General features: G+C 39.3%; 1 protein-coding gene across 1 annotated transcript in view; it reads left to right on the top strand.

The window, feature by feature from the left end:
- The window catches only part of RABGGTB (Rab geranylgeranyltransferase subunit beta), a 166080-nt gene that overhangs the window by 129322 nt on the left and 18242 nt on the right, over positions 1–18516 (top strand). The window contains exon 8 of the mRNA XM_078668524.1: positions 11533–11682. Within this exon, the coding sequence (XP_078524650.1) occupies positions 11533–11682 (150 nt within the window). The remainder of the gene's footprint in view (positions 1–11532; positions 11683–18516) is intronic.

The raw sequence follows: 18516 nt of genomic DNA, 5'->3' as shown, positions 1-18516 counted from the left end.
GGAGTTTGGCAGTATGCGTTTCCTCTCTAGTGCCTGCCACACATATTATCCTCAATGCAAGTAGTAAAGTATGCTGTATCCAACTACGTATTGTGCTTCTTGGCATTTTTGCACTACGCCTTTCTAGTTCTATGTATGCAGTCTTTGACCCACTAGTGCAGTGGTTCTTAACCTTTTGCCATCTGTTGGCCCCCACTTAATCAGAGATGTAATCCAGGGATTCCTACTTAATCACTATTGGAATACCCTGACCCTACTGAGTCATTACTGGAAGTTGGCTTAAGCAATTTTGATGATATGAGCCTCAGAACAATGCACACAATAACAGAAACATGCATTAAACAAATACCCAAATGATAGTCAAAGTCAAAGTCTAAAGATTTTATTTGTGTTGGTACTCGACAGAGGACCACAAATATAACATAAAATACAAAAAATAACTAAAGTAAATGCATCACAGATTAATATAAAAACAGCATAGTTTTAAAAAAATTGTAGAAATTGTAACATACAAATTCGTTCGGAGGCATTATGCCCACTGTTAATAGTTCTTTTTCCTTTGTTAACCTGCAGATTCTATATATTGGATCAATATATTGAGCACGAGCTGCTACTGTTTTTGAGCTAGGGCAAACAAATAATAGGTGCTCCACGGTCTGCACGCCCCCTTGACATAGCGAACACAAATAAGAGGATTCACCAGCTGACCTTCTTGATTTATAGGATTCAACAGGTAAGATCCCTATTCGTAGCATCAAGATTACCTTCCTTGCACTATGAGTAATGGAAAACAATATATAGGGTTGCATATGTTTATACTCTATACGTTCAGTATATAATTTGAATGATTTTAGTTTATTACTATATGCATAGTCCAAATCAAAACTCAGCCTCGGTGTGAAACATTTTAGAAAGAGTTTTAATTGCGATGCAGTCCAGGTCAGTAAAATGTCTTTAGAAATTTCAGCCATTCGAAATGCAGCTGACATATTCACTAGAAAGGTTTGCTTAACTGCTTCTGTATCAAAGGTTTCTTTTTGTAGCAGGAACCTAAGTGTTCCCTCCTTTGCATGAAGAAGATTATAGGCCCACCTGATATTAGCCACGGCCGTAGCAAAAGCACTTGTAATTGCATATTCTAACCTTAAAACCTGTACCGGTGTCGCAACCGGGACCTTCATCATTCTTTTCAAAATTTTTCCCTCTTGGCGATCCATGAATCCCCATTGTTTTATAGGAATATATTCCATAGCATATGACAGGACTGCAGGAATTTTCACCTTATATATTTTCAACAATGTAGAAAAATGCCTGCTCCCCGTGGCACTGTAGAGTCTTAAAAGTGCTCCTGCATGTAGATCAGATTTCTTTACTAATTTGTCTATATGCTTTGTGTTTGTTAGATTCTTTGAGAGAATCCTGCTGAGGTATATATATTCTTTCTCTTCATCAATCTTTTCACCTCCTAGCCTCCAGTTATATTTTACACTTTTTTTCCTCCCAGAGAAGGCAACAACTTTTGTTTTCTTCACATTCGGAATTAAATAATTTTCGTTTGAATATTGATATAAAATATCGAGAGAATTTTGCAGACCGAATGGAGTAAGATCAAAGATAACTATATAGTCCGCATATAGCAATGAATAGATACTTAGTTTGCTTATTTTTGGAGGCAGACCTGAGCCCTTCTGTAACTGGTTTGGAAAGTCACTGAGGTATAATGAAAATAACATAGGGGCTAATAGACAACCCTGTTTTAAACCATTTTCTGTATTTATAACTTTCGTTAAACCTTTTTCGCCCCCCATTTGGACTTGACACCAAGTTGTAGTATGAAGGCTTATTATTACCTGTAGCAAATATTCATTAATTCCAAAACTCCTCAGTTTATTCCATAATGTAGATCGATCAACACGATCGAATGCGGTCGAATAATCAATAAATGCCATGTAGACCGTCTGTTTTCTTTGTATGACATATTTATCAAGAATAACCTGAATAATTGCAATATTGTCCGTGACAGAATGCTTCGGTCTGAAACCAGCCTGGAACATAGGTATCAGACCCAGCGAAAAAGCCCAGTTTTTTAATTGCAATAATACTTCAGCAGCAAAGATTTTTCCGGTAGCATCCATCAATGCTATTTGACGGTAGTTTCCTGCTACCGTTTTACTACCTTTTTTATAAATAGGGATGATGATACTCCCCTGCCATGATTTTGGTACTTGTCCAGTGGTCAAAATATGATTAAAGAGCGGGGTTAGAAAGAAACTCCATTCCTTAGGATTCATCTGTAGGACCTTGATAGGGATTTGATCGGGGCCGAAGGCACCTGTACTTCTTGCCTTCCGAATGTGGGTTTCAACCATTATAGTTGTTGTTTTAGGAATTAAGGTTTTCAATTTTTCCTCTTCTTTATCTGCACAGTTTTCTTGTAGTTTGACCATATTTGTTTTATAGAGGTCTGTCAGATAAATATCCCACTCTTTCGGAGGAACCGGTACTGCTAATAGTTTCTTTTTTGTTCCTATGATTTTAGCTATTAATGACCAATATGTTCTCTGGTTTGGTTCTTTTGCAGCAATTTGTAGATCAACCCAGTTACGATCTTGAATGGTTTTTTTCTTACTTATTTTTTTCTCTTCTCAGTTGGTTTTTCAATGTATTTATTTCTTTCTTTTTAGTAGTGTAGATATTGAGCTCGTATCATTTTGTTTAGTTTTTTCTTTATCGTTGTGTTCCAGATTTTATTTGAGTTGTTCTTCATTTTATTACCAACAATTCCTTGGGGATTCATTTTTATTAGAGCCTCTTTAAGTTCGGTGAGCGTATTCTCAAAGTTTACTATAGAATCTTCCGAATACAGTTTCTTTAAGAGGTGGTTATGCTCAACCAGTGTTGTTATTTTATTCATAGAGGATGGATTCCAAAAGATACGTCTCTGATCGCTGTTTACCAGAGTTTCATTTCTATCAAGGATCATCGGTCTTTCTTCTACAGATTGAGCCGACCAGTTGGTACATAGTTGCATCATGGCGTGATCGCTGTCTGATGTGAAGTTGGACTGAAGATGTAACATAGTTTCAAATAGATCTTTGCCACAGATAATATAATCTATTATCGAAGATCTCCCGTTTCCCTGTCTTGTGTATGTTGCCGGGATGTCTCCTTCAATGTTCCCGTTCAGGATTACTCCATTTATGTTCAATAACATTGATAACAATATTTTCCCCCTTTTATTGGATCGAATGTCTTTGGGGAATTGGGGAGTAAATAATTCCAGGCTTTCCTCTTCAAAGATTCTTCCCCACTTTATTATTTCGGGATTGGAAATTTTCCCGTTGAAGTCACCCATGATTATGTAAGATGGGAACAGATGGACTTCTATTATTCGCATGATGGTTTCCAGCGAATCTTCATATAAGGTGTCATACTTTTTTCCAGGGGGGGCGTATATATTAAAGAGCAACATTGCTCCTTGTGGAAAAAGCTTAATACATTGCAGATTGTCACTATTAGTCTCTACTATCTCTTGTGCCCATATGTAATCCTCTCTTATTAAAATAGCCAAACCTCCTTTGGCATGACCCCGATTACTGGCTTTTGCAGATATGTTATAAACATAGTAGCCTTTTTGTGAGAAGGGATCTATTGCCCAAGTTTCTTGCAGGGTAAGAATATCTGGATGATTGCTGAGGACTTCCTTCATTTTGTTTGTTGTTCTCCCTGCGATGTTCCACGATATAAACTTTAGACCTTGGTTAAACTGGATACTTCAGTTGGCTAGAACTTTTATTACAATTCAGCGTCCCTGGTAGCCAGGTCCATGATTTCTCAATATCGACTTCAGTAACTTTATTCTCCTTAGGTTCCAAGTACCACACTTCCCTTTCCCCTCTTTTCACACAAATTTTCAGGATATCTTCTCCTTGTCGCTTATCTATAAGATAGCTAGCCCCTGCATTTTCAGATATCAGGGTAGATCTAGGGCCATTGTTTGGATATGTTTTAGAGATTGATTGCATGTTGTTATTTACGGTTTTATAGTTTTTATTTCCTTTAAGTTCGACCTTCTCGATTACATCATATCCAAATCTGTGAATTGTTTCCTTTTCTCGAAGTATGATCCCCGGTATTACGGGAGACCAAAAGGAGACCATGGCGATTTTATTATGACCTCTCTTGGGAAAGGTTACTAGATCTATTTCACAGCTAGTCAATAGTTGAAGAGGCTTTATGTTTTGCAAGAGGTTGAGTATCCTGCCTCTGTTGAGTGGAGTATTATCGGTGGGGAAAAGTTCTTCAAATTGGAGTTCATTTCATTGTATATCAACGCAACATTTATTTTCCTTCTCATTACTTCTATTGACGTCAATATTTTCATGTTCTATCTTCATTTCTATCCTGGTTGGGAAATATTCTTCCGCCCTTGGATTCAGTATTGGCTTTGTATCTGTGTTTATTCCTTTGAGGAATTCTCCTTTTTTACTATTTTGTGGCGTACTTTTCTCGTTGTTTTTCTCCTGCGACATATTAATTTTTTGGAACTTTAGTTTACGGGTTTTCTTTTTAGGGATCCTTCTGAAAGGTTTTTTCCTTTTTTTATTTTTTCCTCTTTGCTCAACTTCCTTAGGTTTATTAGCAGTTATATCACCTATTAACGGTTCTAACGTAGTTTTTGTACAGGAATCTTCATCTTCCTTTGTAAGGTCTTTGTCGTGACTGTCCTTTTCTCCGTGTTTGTTAAAGATCGGAAATTGCTTTGGCTTTTTTTGCGATTTTTCACTAAACAGTTTTTTTAAGGAATAGAGTGCAGATTCGTTGAAAGGTTCCGTTTTTTTCCTTTTATAGGTTTCTATAAGAGCTCCTTCTGATGTCTGAGTAGAAGAGTGACAATTGTTTTGCTTTTGTTCATTTTCGTTTCGTTTAGTGGTATCCTTTAATTGATTTTCTATAATTTTTGAGGACTCCTTTTTCCTTTTCTCTTCTACTAAAAATTTTAGAATACCAATTTGGACATCAAGAGTTTGGTCTGAGTTTTCGAGGATGTTTCCCAAGAAGGAGAGAACCGATTCTAGTATTTCTTGTAAGGAGCAGAGAGCCTTAGATAGAGGCATTGAAGATTTATCGAGATTGTTATTTTCAGTTAGAAAGGGGTCCAGAAAGGAATCTTGTTCTTGTATTGATTTTTTCTTTGTATCTGTTTTGTGAAACTTTTTTTCAGAGATATTTTCTTCTGCTTTTTGTTGGAATATACTTGAATCCTCCAATTTTTGTAGAGTCACGTTGTCCTTTGTAGTGATTATTTTAGAGATCAAACTATTTTGTTCTGACTTGTGATTGAGTATGCTTAGAGCCTCTGATTTGTACACTCTCTCATTGCCTTTTATAGGGGTTGATGATTTTAGAGCGGTAGAATCAGTCTTTTGATTGTTGATCATATATTGAGTGAATAGACTTGTTAATAGGCGCCTTGTCACTTTCATTGTTAGACAAATTGGGGGATTCAGATAGACACGTTATATCCCCTAAACTCCCAGGTGGTTCATTTTCCATCCCAGTCATTCCTTTATCAAGTTTCTTTTTTGATGGTAGAGAAGAAAAATATTCGTTAATTGCTGGGGTTAAGGTACTTCGACCAGGTTTTATTGCCTTGTCTGTAGATTTTCTTACTGCTTCCTCCGTTTCCATTCGCTTCATAAATATCGTACGCGAACGTAATTTTTTTAAACCCATTTGTCTTTCCGGTTACAGTTTTCCTAGTAATTTTACTAGTTAAATCACGGAGAATGTCGTACCAGTAAGATGTATGACTCAAGACAAAAACCCCCCTTGCTCAGTTAAGGGAGATGTGACGCTTAAATCGAAAAGAGGGAGTTACCTAGTTTGCGATAGTTTGTCTCCTCGGTGGGCGCAATTTTTTTCGGGTGGTGTTGTTAGGGGGGTGGCCCGTCCCGTCCTCGATCGTCCCCGGACGGCCACAGACGGCCCACCCTTTGCCCGGGCTTCGCCCCGGCCTTTGCCCCGTGCGCGTCCCGCGTGCGCGTTTACTGGCACTGATTATCAAGGAGAAATGAGGGCGGGTGGAGGGGGCGGGAAGAGGACCAGCTGCGGCCGTTCAGTGCCGCTCAGCAGGCTGGTCCTCGCAGTCCCGCCTCTAGCCCTGGTCAGTGGATGATCAAAATTGCAGGCGCGTTGGTGCTACAATGCACGACAGGGACCCAAGAACAAAGTCCCAGCAGAGTCTTTTTCCTTCGAGCGGCACCCGCAGAGCGGGGGCCGCGAGGTGTGGCGTAACAGCCAGAAACAACAGGGAACACTGGAACAGCACTCCCGCAGAATCAACAAGAGAGAACCAAGGCAGCTCTCACTTCGCGCTGTTTTTAACGGGTGGAGGGGGCGGGAAGAGGACCAGCTGCGGCCGTTCAGCGCCGCTCAGCAGGCTGGTCCTCGCAGTCCCGCCTCTAGCCCTGGTCAGTGGATGATCAAAATTGCAGGCGCGTTGGTGCTACAATGCACGACAGGGACCCAAGAACAAAGTCCCAGCAGAGTCTTTTTCCTTCGAGCGGCACCCGCGGAGCGGGGGCCGCGAGGTGTGGCGTAACAGCCAGAAACAACAGGGAACACCGGAACAGCACTCCCGCAGAGTCAACAAGAGAGAACCCAAATGATAGAATATTGTGTTTAATTTACAAATGTTGGAAATGGGGGTCTCTGGTTGGCAATGGCTGGCCACTGTCCAAGTAGGGACCCTTCTTCCTAAGTCAGAGTAAGGGGGCTACACCCTTTGATAACCCCTGTTCAACCCTGTGGTAACGTAGCACGAGCAGCTAGGCTTATCTCAGAGGCAGTGTGTAAAGCATTTATGATCATACACAGTAACACATTGTAGGACACTACAAAGGGACACCACACAAGTAGTTATAAAAAAGTAAGTTTATTTATATATAGACTTAACACAAGACCAATAATGGTAAAAAACCACAATACTGAAAAATGGGGGTACTCTTGAAAAGCTGGAAAAAGAGTTCAAAATGTTCAAATGGGGGTTCAGTTCAAAGCAGGGGTCTCTGCGACCCTTTTACTTACAAAGTACCTGGATTTCGGAGCAAAACAAGCAAAATGTCGCAAACTAGCTGTAGCGATGATTTTCCCCATACTAAGCCGGCGATGCATTGAATCCTTGCCGCAAGGGACGATGATGCGCCGGTCTGCGGGTGCGTGTGGGACAAAGCAACAGACTTCTTCACGCCAGGCCTGCGATGCATTGAATCCTTGCCGTAAGGGAGGATGATGCGCTGATCCTGTTGCCTGTGCGATCTTGTTGCGATAAAAGAAAATGGCACCCCGCGAGGGAGCGACGATCCTGGTGGGATGCAAGGAAAATGGTGGACGCACGGCGCCCGCTCTGCGATGTCGTGATGCGATGATCTTGGTGCGATGATCCGGGGTTAGCGAGCCTTCGACAAGCCCGCAAACGTGTGATGCGATCATCTCGGGGGTTAGAAAGCACTTTTTGGCCCGCGAGCGTGCGATGCGATCATCTTTGGTTTGCGAGCGCTCGGCGGCAGCAGCGCGATAATTTTTCTTACGCTCTTCAGCTGCAGCGGCTCGCAAACGGGCGTTAGCGAAGATTTCAGCACTCTCTTCCCTGTAGTAGGACTAGAAGCCCTGGACCTCACAGGGGCCTCATCTGCAGATGGAAATCCTCGCTTGGAGGAATCAGGAGGCTGATGGGAGAGTCAGATGTGCCTGTGACTCCAGCAGGAGGCTAGCTCTCTTCTAGACCTTGGGTGATTGCTTAGCAAAATAAGTGTCTCAAAAGTCCTTTTCCCTCTTCTTCCAAGTCCAGGGGGAATTACTGCAGGCCAATCCTAGAAACCGCAAACGAGCACAAGGACAGTCCTCTTGAGATTCCTTCAGTAACACGGACAGAGGTTCCTCTTGACATTGCCGAGCAATACAAAAATCAGGGGTTTGGGCACAGATATTACACCCCAAAAATCTTTGTTCTCAAAAGTCTCTAGTCACTGAACCCAGCCTGAACCAGTTCAGCTCAGGCCTGGAGCACTTTGTTTACCAGGCTGCATCCTTCCTTTCAGGAAGAGGGGGTCTGCCATCAGACGCACAGTAGGAGGTGGAGCCAGCATTCACCTTGCCAGGCACAGCCCTATTCAGGTCAAGGAGCTACCCCTCCCCAGCACTCAATGCAGATCTCTCTATTCAACCCAGGTCTGACTCAGCCTGCCTTGCCCCTCTAAACCCAGACAGCCAATACACATAACAGCAGAGCACACTGGAAGGCTTAGGCAAGAAAATACCTACTTTCTAAAAGTGGTATTTTCAAATGCAGAATGTTAAAACCAACTTCACTAAAATATGTATTTTATCATTCTGAGTTCAGGCATACTAAACTCTAATTTCTACCATGTTCCCTGAGTCAGATAGGACTAGAAGATGTAATAGCCAGTCTGCCCATTTTAGCCTATGGAGAACAGGTAGCTTTGCAGCAGTGAAAAAAATAAATGGAGGGTAATTCACTACCAGGACATGCTGCACATATCAAGCCATGTCCTACCTTACACACACAATGCACCTATCATAGGTGTGACTGACATGATGCTAAGGGAAGGTTCAGGGGCTGGGAAGTGTGGACACTTCTCAGCCAAGATGGCAGTTCTGGACTGCACGCAGACACTGCAGTGGCACATCTGAGGAACACTTTAGAAGCTGCTTCTGTGGGTGGCGCAAACCAGCGCTGCAGGCCCACCAGAAGCATTTGGGTTACCAGCCCTGGGCAGGCACACTACTAGGGACTAACAGGTAAACCAAATAAGCCAATCAGGGATATACCAATTCACAATCATATTTACACAGAGGAGACAACAGCGAAAAATGGAAGGGAGACCCATGCCAATGGTGCCAGGTCTAACAACAAACTAATGCAAAAAAATTGAAATGTACATTTTAATGGGAAGGTTGTGACTTTTAATTTAACTGAGGCAACCCATTGTCTATACTGTAGTCTGCTTGATGCATGTGCACTGCTCCCACGGATCATTCTGTGGGTAGCAACTTTATTTACTTATTATTAGTCTTCAATGTAAATTCCTTCTGACTTACTCAACCTTTTAAAATTTACAATATTACATGTTGCTCCTTTAATTACATACACTTAATTAATATGTTAATATTATTTATTTTTCTAAGCAGTCGCAGACATCACGATTAGGCGTTGGTGAACCCAAGAGGTTCCTGTACCACAGGATATGAACCAATGCAGTAGTGTCTTTATGTGAAACTTAACTTTTATGCAGTGGACCATGAGCAGTGCACTTTATCTGGTTTGTCTGCAGTGGACCATGGGCATTGCTCTCTTGCACTCTACTTTACATCTAATGAAAAGATGAGCAGCATTTGACAAAACAGGAACAAATTGGTTTAATTAAACGCAGTGGCCGGAAGAGTACTGACAGCGTTGCATCTGAAGAAAGTATCTCGCTGTACAGAGTTTTGGCCGACAATATATACGTCTTGTAAGGTACAATAAACCAATTCTGTTTTCTTTGAAAAGCATCTTAGTCGTAAATAACAAGTATAGTGATCTGATAAGTGGACACAGGTGGTTCTTGACCTCAAGGTGAGCTAGTGTCGGCCAGAATGTTTGTGTCCAGATGTCTGGTGTGGGGAGCACGAGATCACTATGTGTGCTGTGCATGTTGTGTCCTGAGTGGCTTAGAGTTCCTAACTACATGTGGCATCTAGCTTTGTGGTATTTCAGGGGAATGTGCACCTATGGCCGAACGTGTTTTATTGGGGCCAATTTCCTCCGACTGGTTTGTGGTGCAAGTGCTTATCTGTGGGATGGATCAGGGTTTTCACTGGGTGCACGTTTGTCTTAGGGCTAAGTGAGACCCCACCGGTGACCGGTCACTCAATAGGCGTGGGTTGGAGTCGCAGGGCCTGTCTGACCACGTATCTCTGACACAGGGTGATAGGGAGGCCACCTTGGGTGAATCCAACAGCAAGGATACAAGTTCGTTAGAACTTCTACATATAATGTGGTGGTCATTGATATCATTTTTGCAGATATTATCAGTATTGTGCCTACAGTTGTCATTGCGTACATCGAGATTTATCGATTACTGATGACATTGTGTGCCTAGATCATGACATACATTGACATTGTTTCTACGGGTATCAACACTGTTATGCATGCGTAGAATATGGAATACATAGACATTGCATTTATTGGTATCAACATTTTAATGTGGGCATAGCTTTTGTTATACGTTGACATTGCTTTCTCTGCTATTCCCGTTGTCAGACCAGCAGATATTTTGGTATACATTGACATCTTATTAACCCTTGCTAACACCCTAAACCCTCAGAATAACCTGATGTTCAAAATGTTCTACAGTATAGTTCCTTTTTCATTGCCCCTTTTCTTGCACTGCTTCCTTTTTTTCGCCCAGGTGTGATCTACAGAATGGAAGGCAGAGCATGTTCAGTTTCTTGTCCCTGTAGTGCACCATGCACTGCTCCTGACTGGGTCTGCATTTGACATGCATGGTCCTGGGTCTGGTCTTTGATGGTGCATGCTCAGAAGTGTCCAAGTAGTTCATCATGGACAGACTTTAGCTGCTCCAGGGTAACTACGTCTAGCGCCAAACCCGCTCTACCAGTATGTTACAGATTGCCGTTTCAGACCTAGGCAGTTTGGGTCTGTTTGTGTGACCGAAGGAGATTGTTCCACACACACAAGTGCATTGGTTGAGTAACATTTATACTTAAAGTAAATTATTGGGTAAGAGACATGTCCCAGGAAGACAACGGGATACTTTAAATACCTGATAAATACAGCACATATGTTTGCTTATCAACATTCCATTCAAAAGTATTCCAGATAGAGGAAATAGGTACGCATCGAACACATTTCTCAGGAATAATTATAAGAGAAGAGTATTGAAAACTGTAGAAGTTGCCTGAAAGAATTCTTGTACGGAGGTCTATAATGTATTGCTTTTAAACATAGTGTTTTTGGCTCTGATCATTGAGTTTGTGACCTAGGGAGGATACTAAAAAATGTAAGACTTTTTAAATCAAGGGTTTACTGCTGTTTAATTGATAATAGGTATGCAGACATATTTTACTAGGGTGCATAGTTTTAAGTTACTGATCATTAAATGCTTATTTCAGATAACATTGTTTTTACGTAAGAAATTTGCTGCACAGAAATGTAAATCAAACCAGCTCGTTTATCTGACTTTATTTGATGTTCCCATTGCACTGCTAAAAGTGAGGAGGACACATAATATAAAAGTAAATATTTACCGTACTGGTTTATGCTGTGCTAGTCTGTTTACCAAATCTGGAACTTAATAACATTTGGAAAAATATTTGGCCAACCAGGTGTTATTCAACCATATGTTAAAATGATATTTGCAGCACACCAATTTTAAGCAGTCTGTTTTAATAAATTGATCTTTAATATATGTTTGTAGTCATCATAAATGTTCTTGTTTTTTCCAGTTACCTGATGTTTGTTATTCGTGGTGGGTGTTAGCATCTCTGAAAATAATAAAACGGCTCCATTGGATTGATCGAGATAAACTGCGGCACTTTATCTTGGCTTGTCAGGATGAAGAAACAGGTGGATTTGCCGATCGGCCAGGGGATATGGTAAGACTTTAAATTTGCACATACTGTTCTGTAATTAGCGTTTGTTTGCTAAGGGTCTTTTCTGTAGTTTCAACCTGGGGAAGAATAATGTGATTTCAGTATCAGAGGACTGCCTATAGCACGAGTCGCAATAATCTGAGATGCAGTTGATTGTAATATAATTAAATAGGCTTCATTTAAACAGCTAGTATAAATTGGAATGAAAGAAAAAAAGAGCAGTCACCTTTGAAATCTCTTATACAATGGCTGCTCATTACATCCATGACTACATTTTCTAATTCCACCTCTTGTCTCTGAAATATATCTTCAGAATTTGTTAGAAACAGACACATATGTAGCAACAATAACATAGATCCAAATTCAGTTAATTTGCTATCCAAGCTAATTTGTTGAGCACATTTGAGTCTAATAGATTGTCCCTTAAATCAGTAGTGTGCATGTCTCGTCATCAAATAAAATACATTTCCCCATTTGATTATGATGTGCATGCTAACAACTTAAAGATCTAATTTTGTAATGCAAAGTAAGTAGCCAAATGACAAGTGCAGTGCGAACCTAGACTGGTTATTTAATTACATCATCATAATCTTCATTAGGATCATAATCCTTTTTTGTTTTTTTTTACGAGTTTTTATTGAGATTTCAATCAGAAGAAGTACAAGAAGTAATACAAGTAATAAAACAAAGGAGATATAGTAATACAGCATAATATGTGTAAAATACGGAAAAATAACATATCATAGTGGATCAATATAATCATAACCAGAGAAAAATAAGGGAAAGAAAAGGCAGAGGAGAGAGAAGAGAAAGACAGAAAAGAAAGGAAGAGAAAGACAGAAAAGAAAGGAAGAAAGATGAAGAGATATAAGGGAGCCAACAAGTAAAGAAGAATGGTATGATAGAAAAGAAAGAGGAAATAAAAGATTAATGCACAGGATTGTAAGTAGATAGATAGGAAGAAAAAGGAAGCCACAAGAGATCAGATTTTATTGTTTGAGAGATAGATATAGAGGAAACTGTAGCAATTCTATGTTCGTCACACATAAAGTTCCACCAAGTGACAGATGATAATGTAGAATTATCCTTCCAGGAGAACAAGATAACTTTGAAAGCTAATGTAATAAAAAGATCAAATAACAAAGAAACAGTAGAAGAGCAGTCAATGTCAGGTGATAAGGAACCTAGAAATACATTTTGTAAAGTTAAATTAATGTTACACTTAAAAATGTTCATGCAGGTGGACCAAACAAATTTCCAAAAGGTAAAAACATTAGAACATTCATAAAGTTGGTGTGTCAATGCACCAGGAACAGTAGAACAAGAGCAGCATAGAGGAGAGGAAGAGGAAGAAAACTTAGAAATCCCAACTGGGGTCAAAATAGCTCTATTATAGATGAAATATAAAGACTGAGTAATACGAGCAGCAGCAGATACTGAAAACAATTTAGACCATAATTTATCCCAAGTTACAACAGAAAAAGAAACCGACAAATCCGTTTTCCATGCAGTTTCAACAGGGGACTTCGGTCTCTCATTAACACGAGATAACAATAACTTATATACATGAGCAGCTTTAGGTCTGTGTGTGGGAAATAATAGATATAGAGGGGAGGATGGAGTAAGGGAAGGTGTAACGTCAGGGAGAACAAACGTATGTAACTGAGATTGTAATGCGTTGGAAATTATTTTATATACTGGAGTACAAGAATCAGGTAAATGATATTGTAACTGCAGAGTGGAGAAGGGGATAATAGAATTTTGGAAAAGCAATTGGTGAACATAAATAAATCCCTTCTCCTTCCAAAATTTGTAGTAGAACGATTTACCTTTATATCTGAGGTGTTTGTTATACCAAATTGTGGAGGATAAGAAACATTGAAAGGGAGTGAGATCATTAGAGAATGTATTATATAGTCAATTCTGAGAGTACCTTAAGATAGGGTTATGTGACAGGAAAGTGCTATTGGACATGAAAAGTACATTTGAAAAAGAAAAATCATTTTATAAGCGTTCATAAACAATCCATCTAGGGATAGAGAAATCAGCAAAGTCATATGATAAAGCAAAAGCTTGTTTAATTAAAAAGGCTGAGTGGTAAGCTTTGAAATTAGGGAAACGGACACCACCCTCCGATTTAGGACAAATAAGCCTCAGAAGAGGAATACGTGGGCACTTCTTATTCCACAAAAATTTTGTACACGTGGAATTAATTTGGGAAAAAAAGAGAGAGGAATTCGAATGGGCAACATGGATAGAGTATATGGGACGTGAGGGACAATCATCATTTTTATAGTATCCAACCTGCCCCACCAGGAAAGAAATAAAGGAGACCAGGTGTGGAGAAGGGATTGAATTTTCGTAAGTAAAGAGTTAAACGTGTATTTAAGAGTGGTATGCAGAGAGGAGGAGAACCAAATACCAAGGTATTTAATTTTAGAGGGACACCAAGTAAAATTGGTATTATTAAACATGAATTGATAACAGATGGAGTTCAGTGGTAAAACTTCTGTTTTTGAGAGATTTAACTTATATCCGTAAACACTGGAATATAACTGGATCTCTTCTAGAAAGGACGGGAGTGAGTCAATAGGATTTGACATATAAATTAAGATATCGTCTGCATAAGCAGATATTTTGGTCTCAATAGAGTTATGGATAAAGCCAGATTTACGTGAATTAATACGAATACGTTCCAGGAAAGGTTCAAGGCAAAGCACAAAAAGTAAAGGGGAAAGGGGGCACCCCTGTCTTGTGCCTCTAGACAAGGAGAAAAATTGTGAGAAATGATTATTAACAAAAATACTAGCTCGGGGACAGGAATATAATAATGTAATATAAGATATGAAAGTAGGACCAAACCCAAACCATTGAAGAGTTTTGAACATAAATTGCCAATTGATCCGATCGAATGCTTTTTCGGCATCCAGGGATAATGCGGCAAGGGGAGATATATATTTTTTTGCATATGAAATCATATTGGAGAACATTCTTGCATTATCTGATGCCAATCTACCCTTAATAAATCCGACTTGATCAGTTTTAACTAATAAAGGAATAATCGTTTCAAGTCTTAACGCAAGTATCTTGGCAAATATTTTACAATCATAGTTTATTAGAGATGTAGGTCGGTAATTTTTACATTGAGTATGATCTTTATCCGGTTTAGGGATGATAACAATTAAGGCATCCATAAAGGAGCCAGAGGCTTTGGCATCTTTAATAAAAGAATTAAAGAGTGTTAGAAGGTGAGGGACAAAAATAGAGGTGAAGGTGGCATAAAATTCAATGGATAAACCATCAGGGCCAGGAGCTTTTGATTTTTTAGAGAATTAATAGTGTTTAATTATTTCTTGAGAAGTAATACATTTATCAGGTAGAGATGGGGGAGAAGGAAGACATGAGAAGAAAGTATGTCAATTTTTATTAGAGGGAAATGTATCAGAGTAAAGGGATTTAAAAAACTCATCATAAACTTTTGCAATGTCTTCATCTGATGACACTAATTGTTTAGTGGAATCGTTGAGAATTGGGCCAATATTTTTACGTTCAGATTTATCTTTTAGGTAAAGGCAAGCATTTTACCCGCTTTATTTTGACCACCGTGATATTTGGATTTAATTTTGAGAAGAATATTGCAAGCTTCTATAGTAGCTAGCTTATTAAGTTCATATTTGGCCTTAAATAATTCATGGGGAATAGAAGGTGATTTGGAGGTGTAATATGTGTGTTCCAATAATTTGAGATGGTGTAGTTGTTCAGAATATTTTTTCCGCATAGTCTTCTTCTTGGCGGAGACATAGGATATAGTGAAAGCACGAAAAGAGGCTTTAAAAGCATCCCAGTTATTGGAGACAGAAGTGTCTATTGGATTATTAAAATTAAAGAATTCATTAATGAATGTGTTAGCTTCTGTAATGTAAGTAGTATCAGATAGTAAAAAACGGTTAAGTTTCCATCGACTGAATTGAAGAGAGGCTAGGGAAAGAACAAGAACAGTTTGTACGGGAGCATCGTCAGAAATAAAAATAGAGCCAATTTCTGAGGATTGAATAGAAGGAAGCAGAGATTTACTAACTAGAACATAATCAATCCTAGATAGAGTATGATGAACATTAGAAAAAAGTGTATTCAAGCAAGTCAGGATTACATGTCTTCCAAACATCATAAAGTGACCGAGAGGTGATGGCCGATTGAAAGGCTTTATGGGATTTATCATGGTTAAATTTGCACTTAGATAATCTATCTGAAAAAGGGTCAATCCATTGGTTAAGAACACCAGCAACAACAATATCGGGACAATCAATGGAAGAGATCAAAATTTTGATTTCATCCCAAAATTTGGGGTCTGGTGTGACAGGACCATAGTTGTTCAAAAGAACAAGGGTTTTGTTGTGGATAACAACCTTTGCCATCACCCATCGTCCAGCATCATCACATTGTGTACACAAGATTTGTACAGATAATGACTTATGAAATAAAATGGCTACACCCCCTTTTTTATTTAATGCAGGAGAATATACAAGTTGTCCCACCCAATTCCTCTTCAACTTAAGCGATTCTGCATCAGTACAGTGAGTTTCTTGAAGAAAATAAACTTGAGAGTCAAGTTTAGATAAATGAGATAATACCTTCTGACGTTTCACGAGGTGACCAAGACCACGAACGTTCCACGTAATGAATTTACACATAGTGGAGGGCTAGGAGGGTAAAATACATATGGAGTTGAGATACATCAGGAGTACATCTATGGAAAAAAAAATTTAAAAATGAGACATCATTAGATACATATAAAGAAATAATGTGAGAAAATAGAAAGAAAAAAAAAGAAAGCTACATATCGTGCCACAGCACAGTTGGAGCAAAGACACTGTAATTGTAAATCTGCAACAAAAAAAAAACACTACACAAGAAGAAACTACATATCGAAAAAATTACAAAAAGACTCACAATACCGTAATAATGAAACAATAAGGAAAACGTGGAGGAAAGTTGTGGGAAAGAAGAAAAAAGAGGATGAAAGATAGAGTAGTGATGAAAAGACTGAGACAGATCAAAGCTAAATAGCCAGATCTGAGAGATAAAGAAAAAACAATTACAAGGGAGCACAGTGGCGCGAGGCAAGGCGGACTACGAAAAAACAACCAAGAAATAGAGAAAAAAGAGCCATGATAGAAAGAGCTGCGTGAATAAAAGGAGAAGAAAGTAAGGGAAGATAGGTGAGATAAAGGAGAGGAAATGTATATGGTAGATGAAATTTTTTTAAAAAAAGGAGAGAACAAGTATCAGAAATACAACATGGAAGAATCATAGAAAAGAGGCAAGGAAGTAGGAACAAAAAAAAAAGAAACTGAATCCAGGTTCAGTGTCCATCCCAGTAGCTGAAAAGGACTGGAGGAAAAGTTTGAGTTTTCCAGGGTCGTCAAAGGATCGGGAACGACCGTCATGAGTAATTTTCAATAAACAAGGATGAAGTATGCCATAGTGCATGTTGAGAGCTCGCATTTGAGGTCTTAGGGAAAGGAATTCTTTCCGGCGTGCATTAGTCGCATTAGAGATGTCTTGAGAGATGTAGATGTTGTGACCAGACCAAATGAGACGACATTTGAGCTGAACAGCTTTCAAAATAGTCATTAGTTCAGTGAATTCCAGGAAAAGCATAATGATGCCACGAGGTCTAGCAGGATTTGTAGTAGGACGACCCAAACGATGAGCTCTCTGAATATTGAGTGGAGAACCAGAAGAAGGCAAGTTGAGAAGGTCAGGCAGAAATTTCTGAAGGAACAGGGCCATGTCAGGACCTTCAACATTCTCCAGAAGACCATATAAGCGTAGATTATTACGACAATTACAATTTTCCAAGTCCTCAGTATGGAGCTTCAATTTATGAAGTTCCAATTCTAGAGTAGGGATTTTAGTAGACATGTCCTGTAAATCACGGACACGTTGTTCCAGATCCAATACTTTGCTCTCCATAATAATCCATCTATCCTCTATCTGTTTTAACTTTTCATTTGTAGCAGTGATGAAGGGTTGAAGTCCCCGCACCTCATCCAGAAAAGAATCCACTACCGGGTTCGGTGATGATAGAATAGGTGATGGAGGGTCATTCTTGTGGTGTTTTGGTTTTGTGCCAGTAATAGAGAATCTAGCAGAGTGAGTCACCTGCCATTGTAATAGGAAGATAGTAGTTGGTACTTGCAGAATGTGCGCAAATTGTATGCCTCAGGAAAAGCACTGGTACTGCTATGTATATAATAAGCAGAGCATATACATAAAACCAATAGCTGTTATGAAAATATGTATGGGGCATGAGCTCAGCGGTCAATTAAGAGGCCGTTCACCCCCTGAACACGTCAAGAAAAAGCAAGGCTATCGGGGCAAAAATGATGTCGTTCAAAGTGCCACATCTAGATCCAGAAGGTCAAAAATGGTACATGCTTAATATAATATTTACGGGAACATCCACAAGACATTAGAGAGGATTATCAGAGGAACATATGCATTTGAATGCCAACATTTATGTAAGAAGGTAATGCATACCAGTTTGACTAGCAAAAATTCCAGAGAGATGATGTGTTTGACTTTCAATGTAGGTAGGTAGAAAGAGTTTGAAGAGCACCATCACAAGGAGTAAACCGCAAGTACCACATCAAAAAAGGCATTGATGAAGTGACTTATTCATTTGTAGCAATTGAGAACGGGATTATGTCAGTAATAAAACATGAAAGTTGAAGGAAACGTGGACTCGGCAACATCGGACAATGGTCGCTCGCACCACAGACCAAATGAAATCGCCAGCATTCATGTTTGTATGAAGAGGAGATACATTATGTC

This window comes from Lissotriton helveticus, chromosome 1_2 (assembly GCF_964261635.1).
Source record: "Lissotriton helveticus chromosome 1_2, aLisHel1.1, whole genome shotgun sequence".
Classification (NCBI taxonomy): domain Eukaryota; kingdom Metazoa; phylum Chordata; class Amphibia; order Caudata; family Salamandridae; genus Lissotriton; species Lissotriton helveticus.
This window is presented reverse-complemented; position numbering and strand designations above follow the sequence as displayed.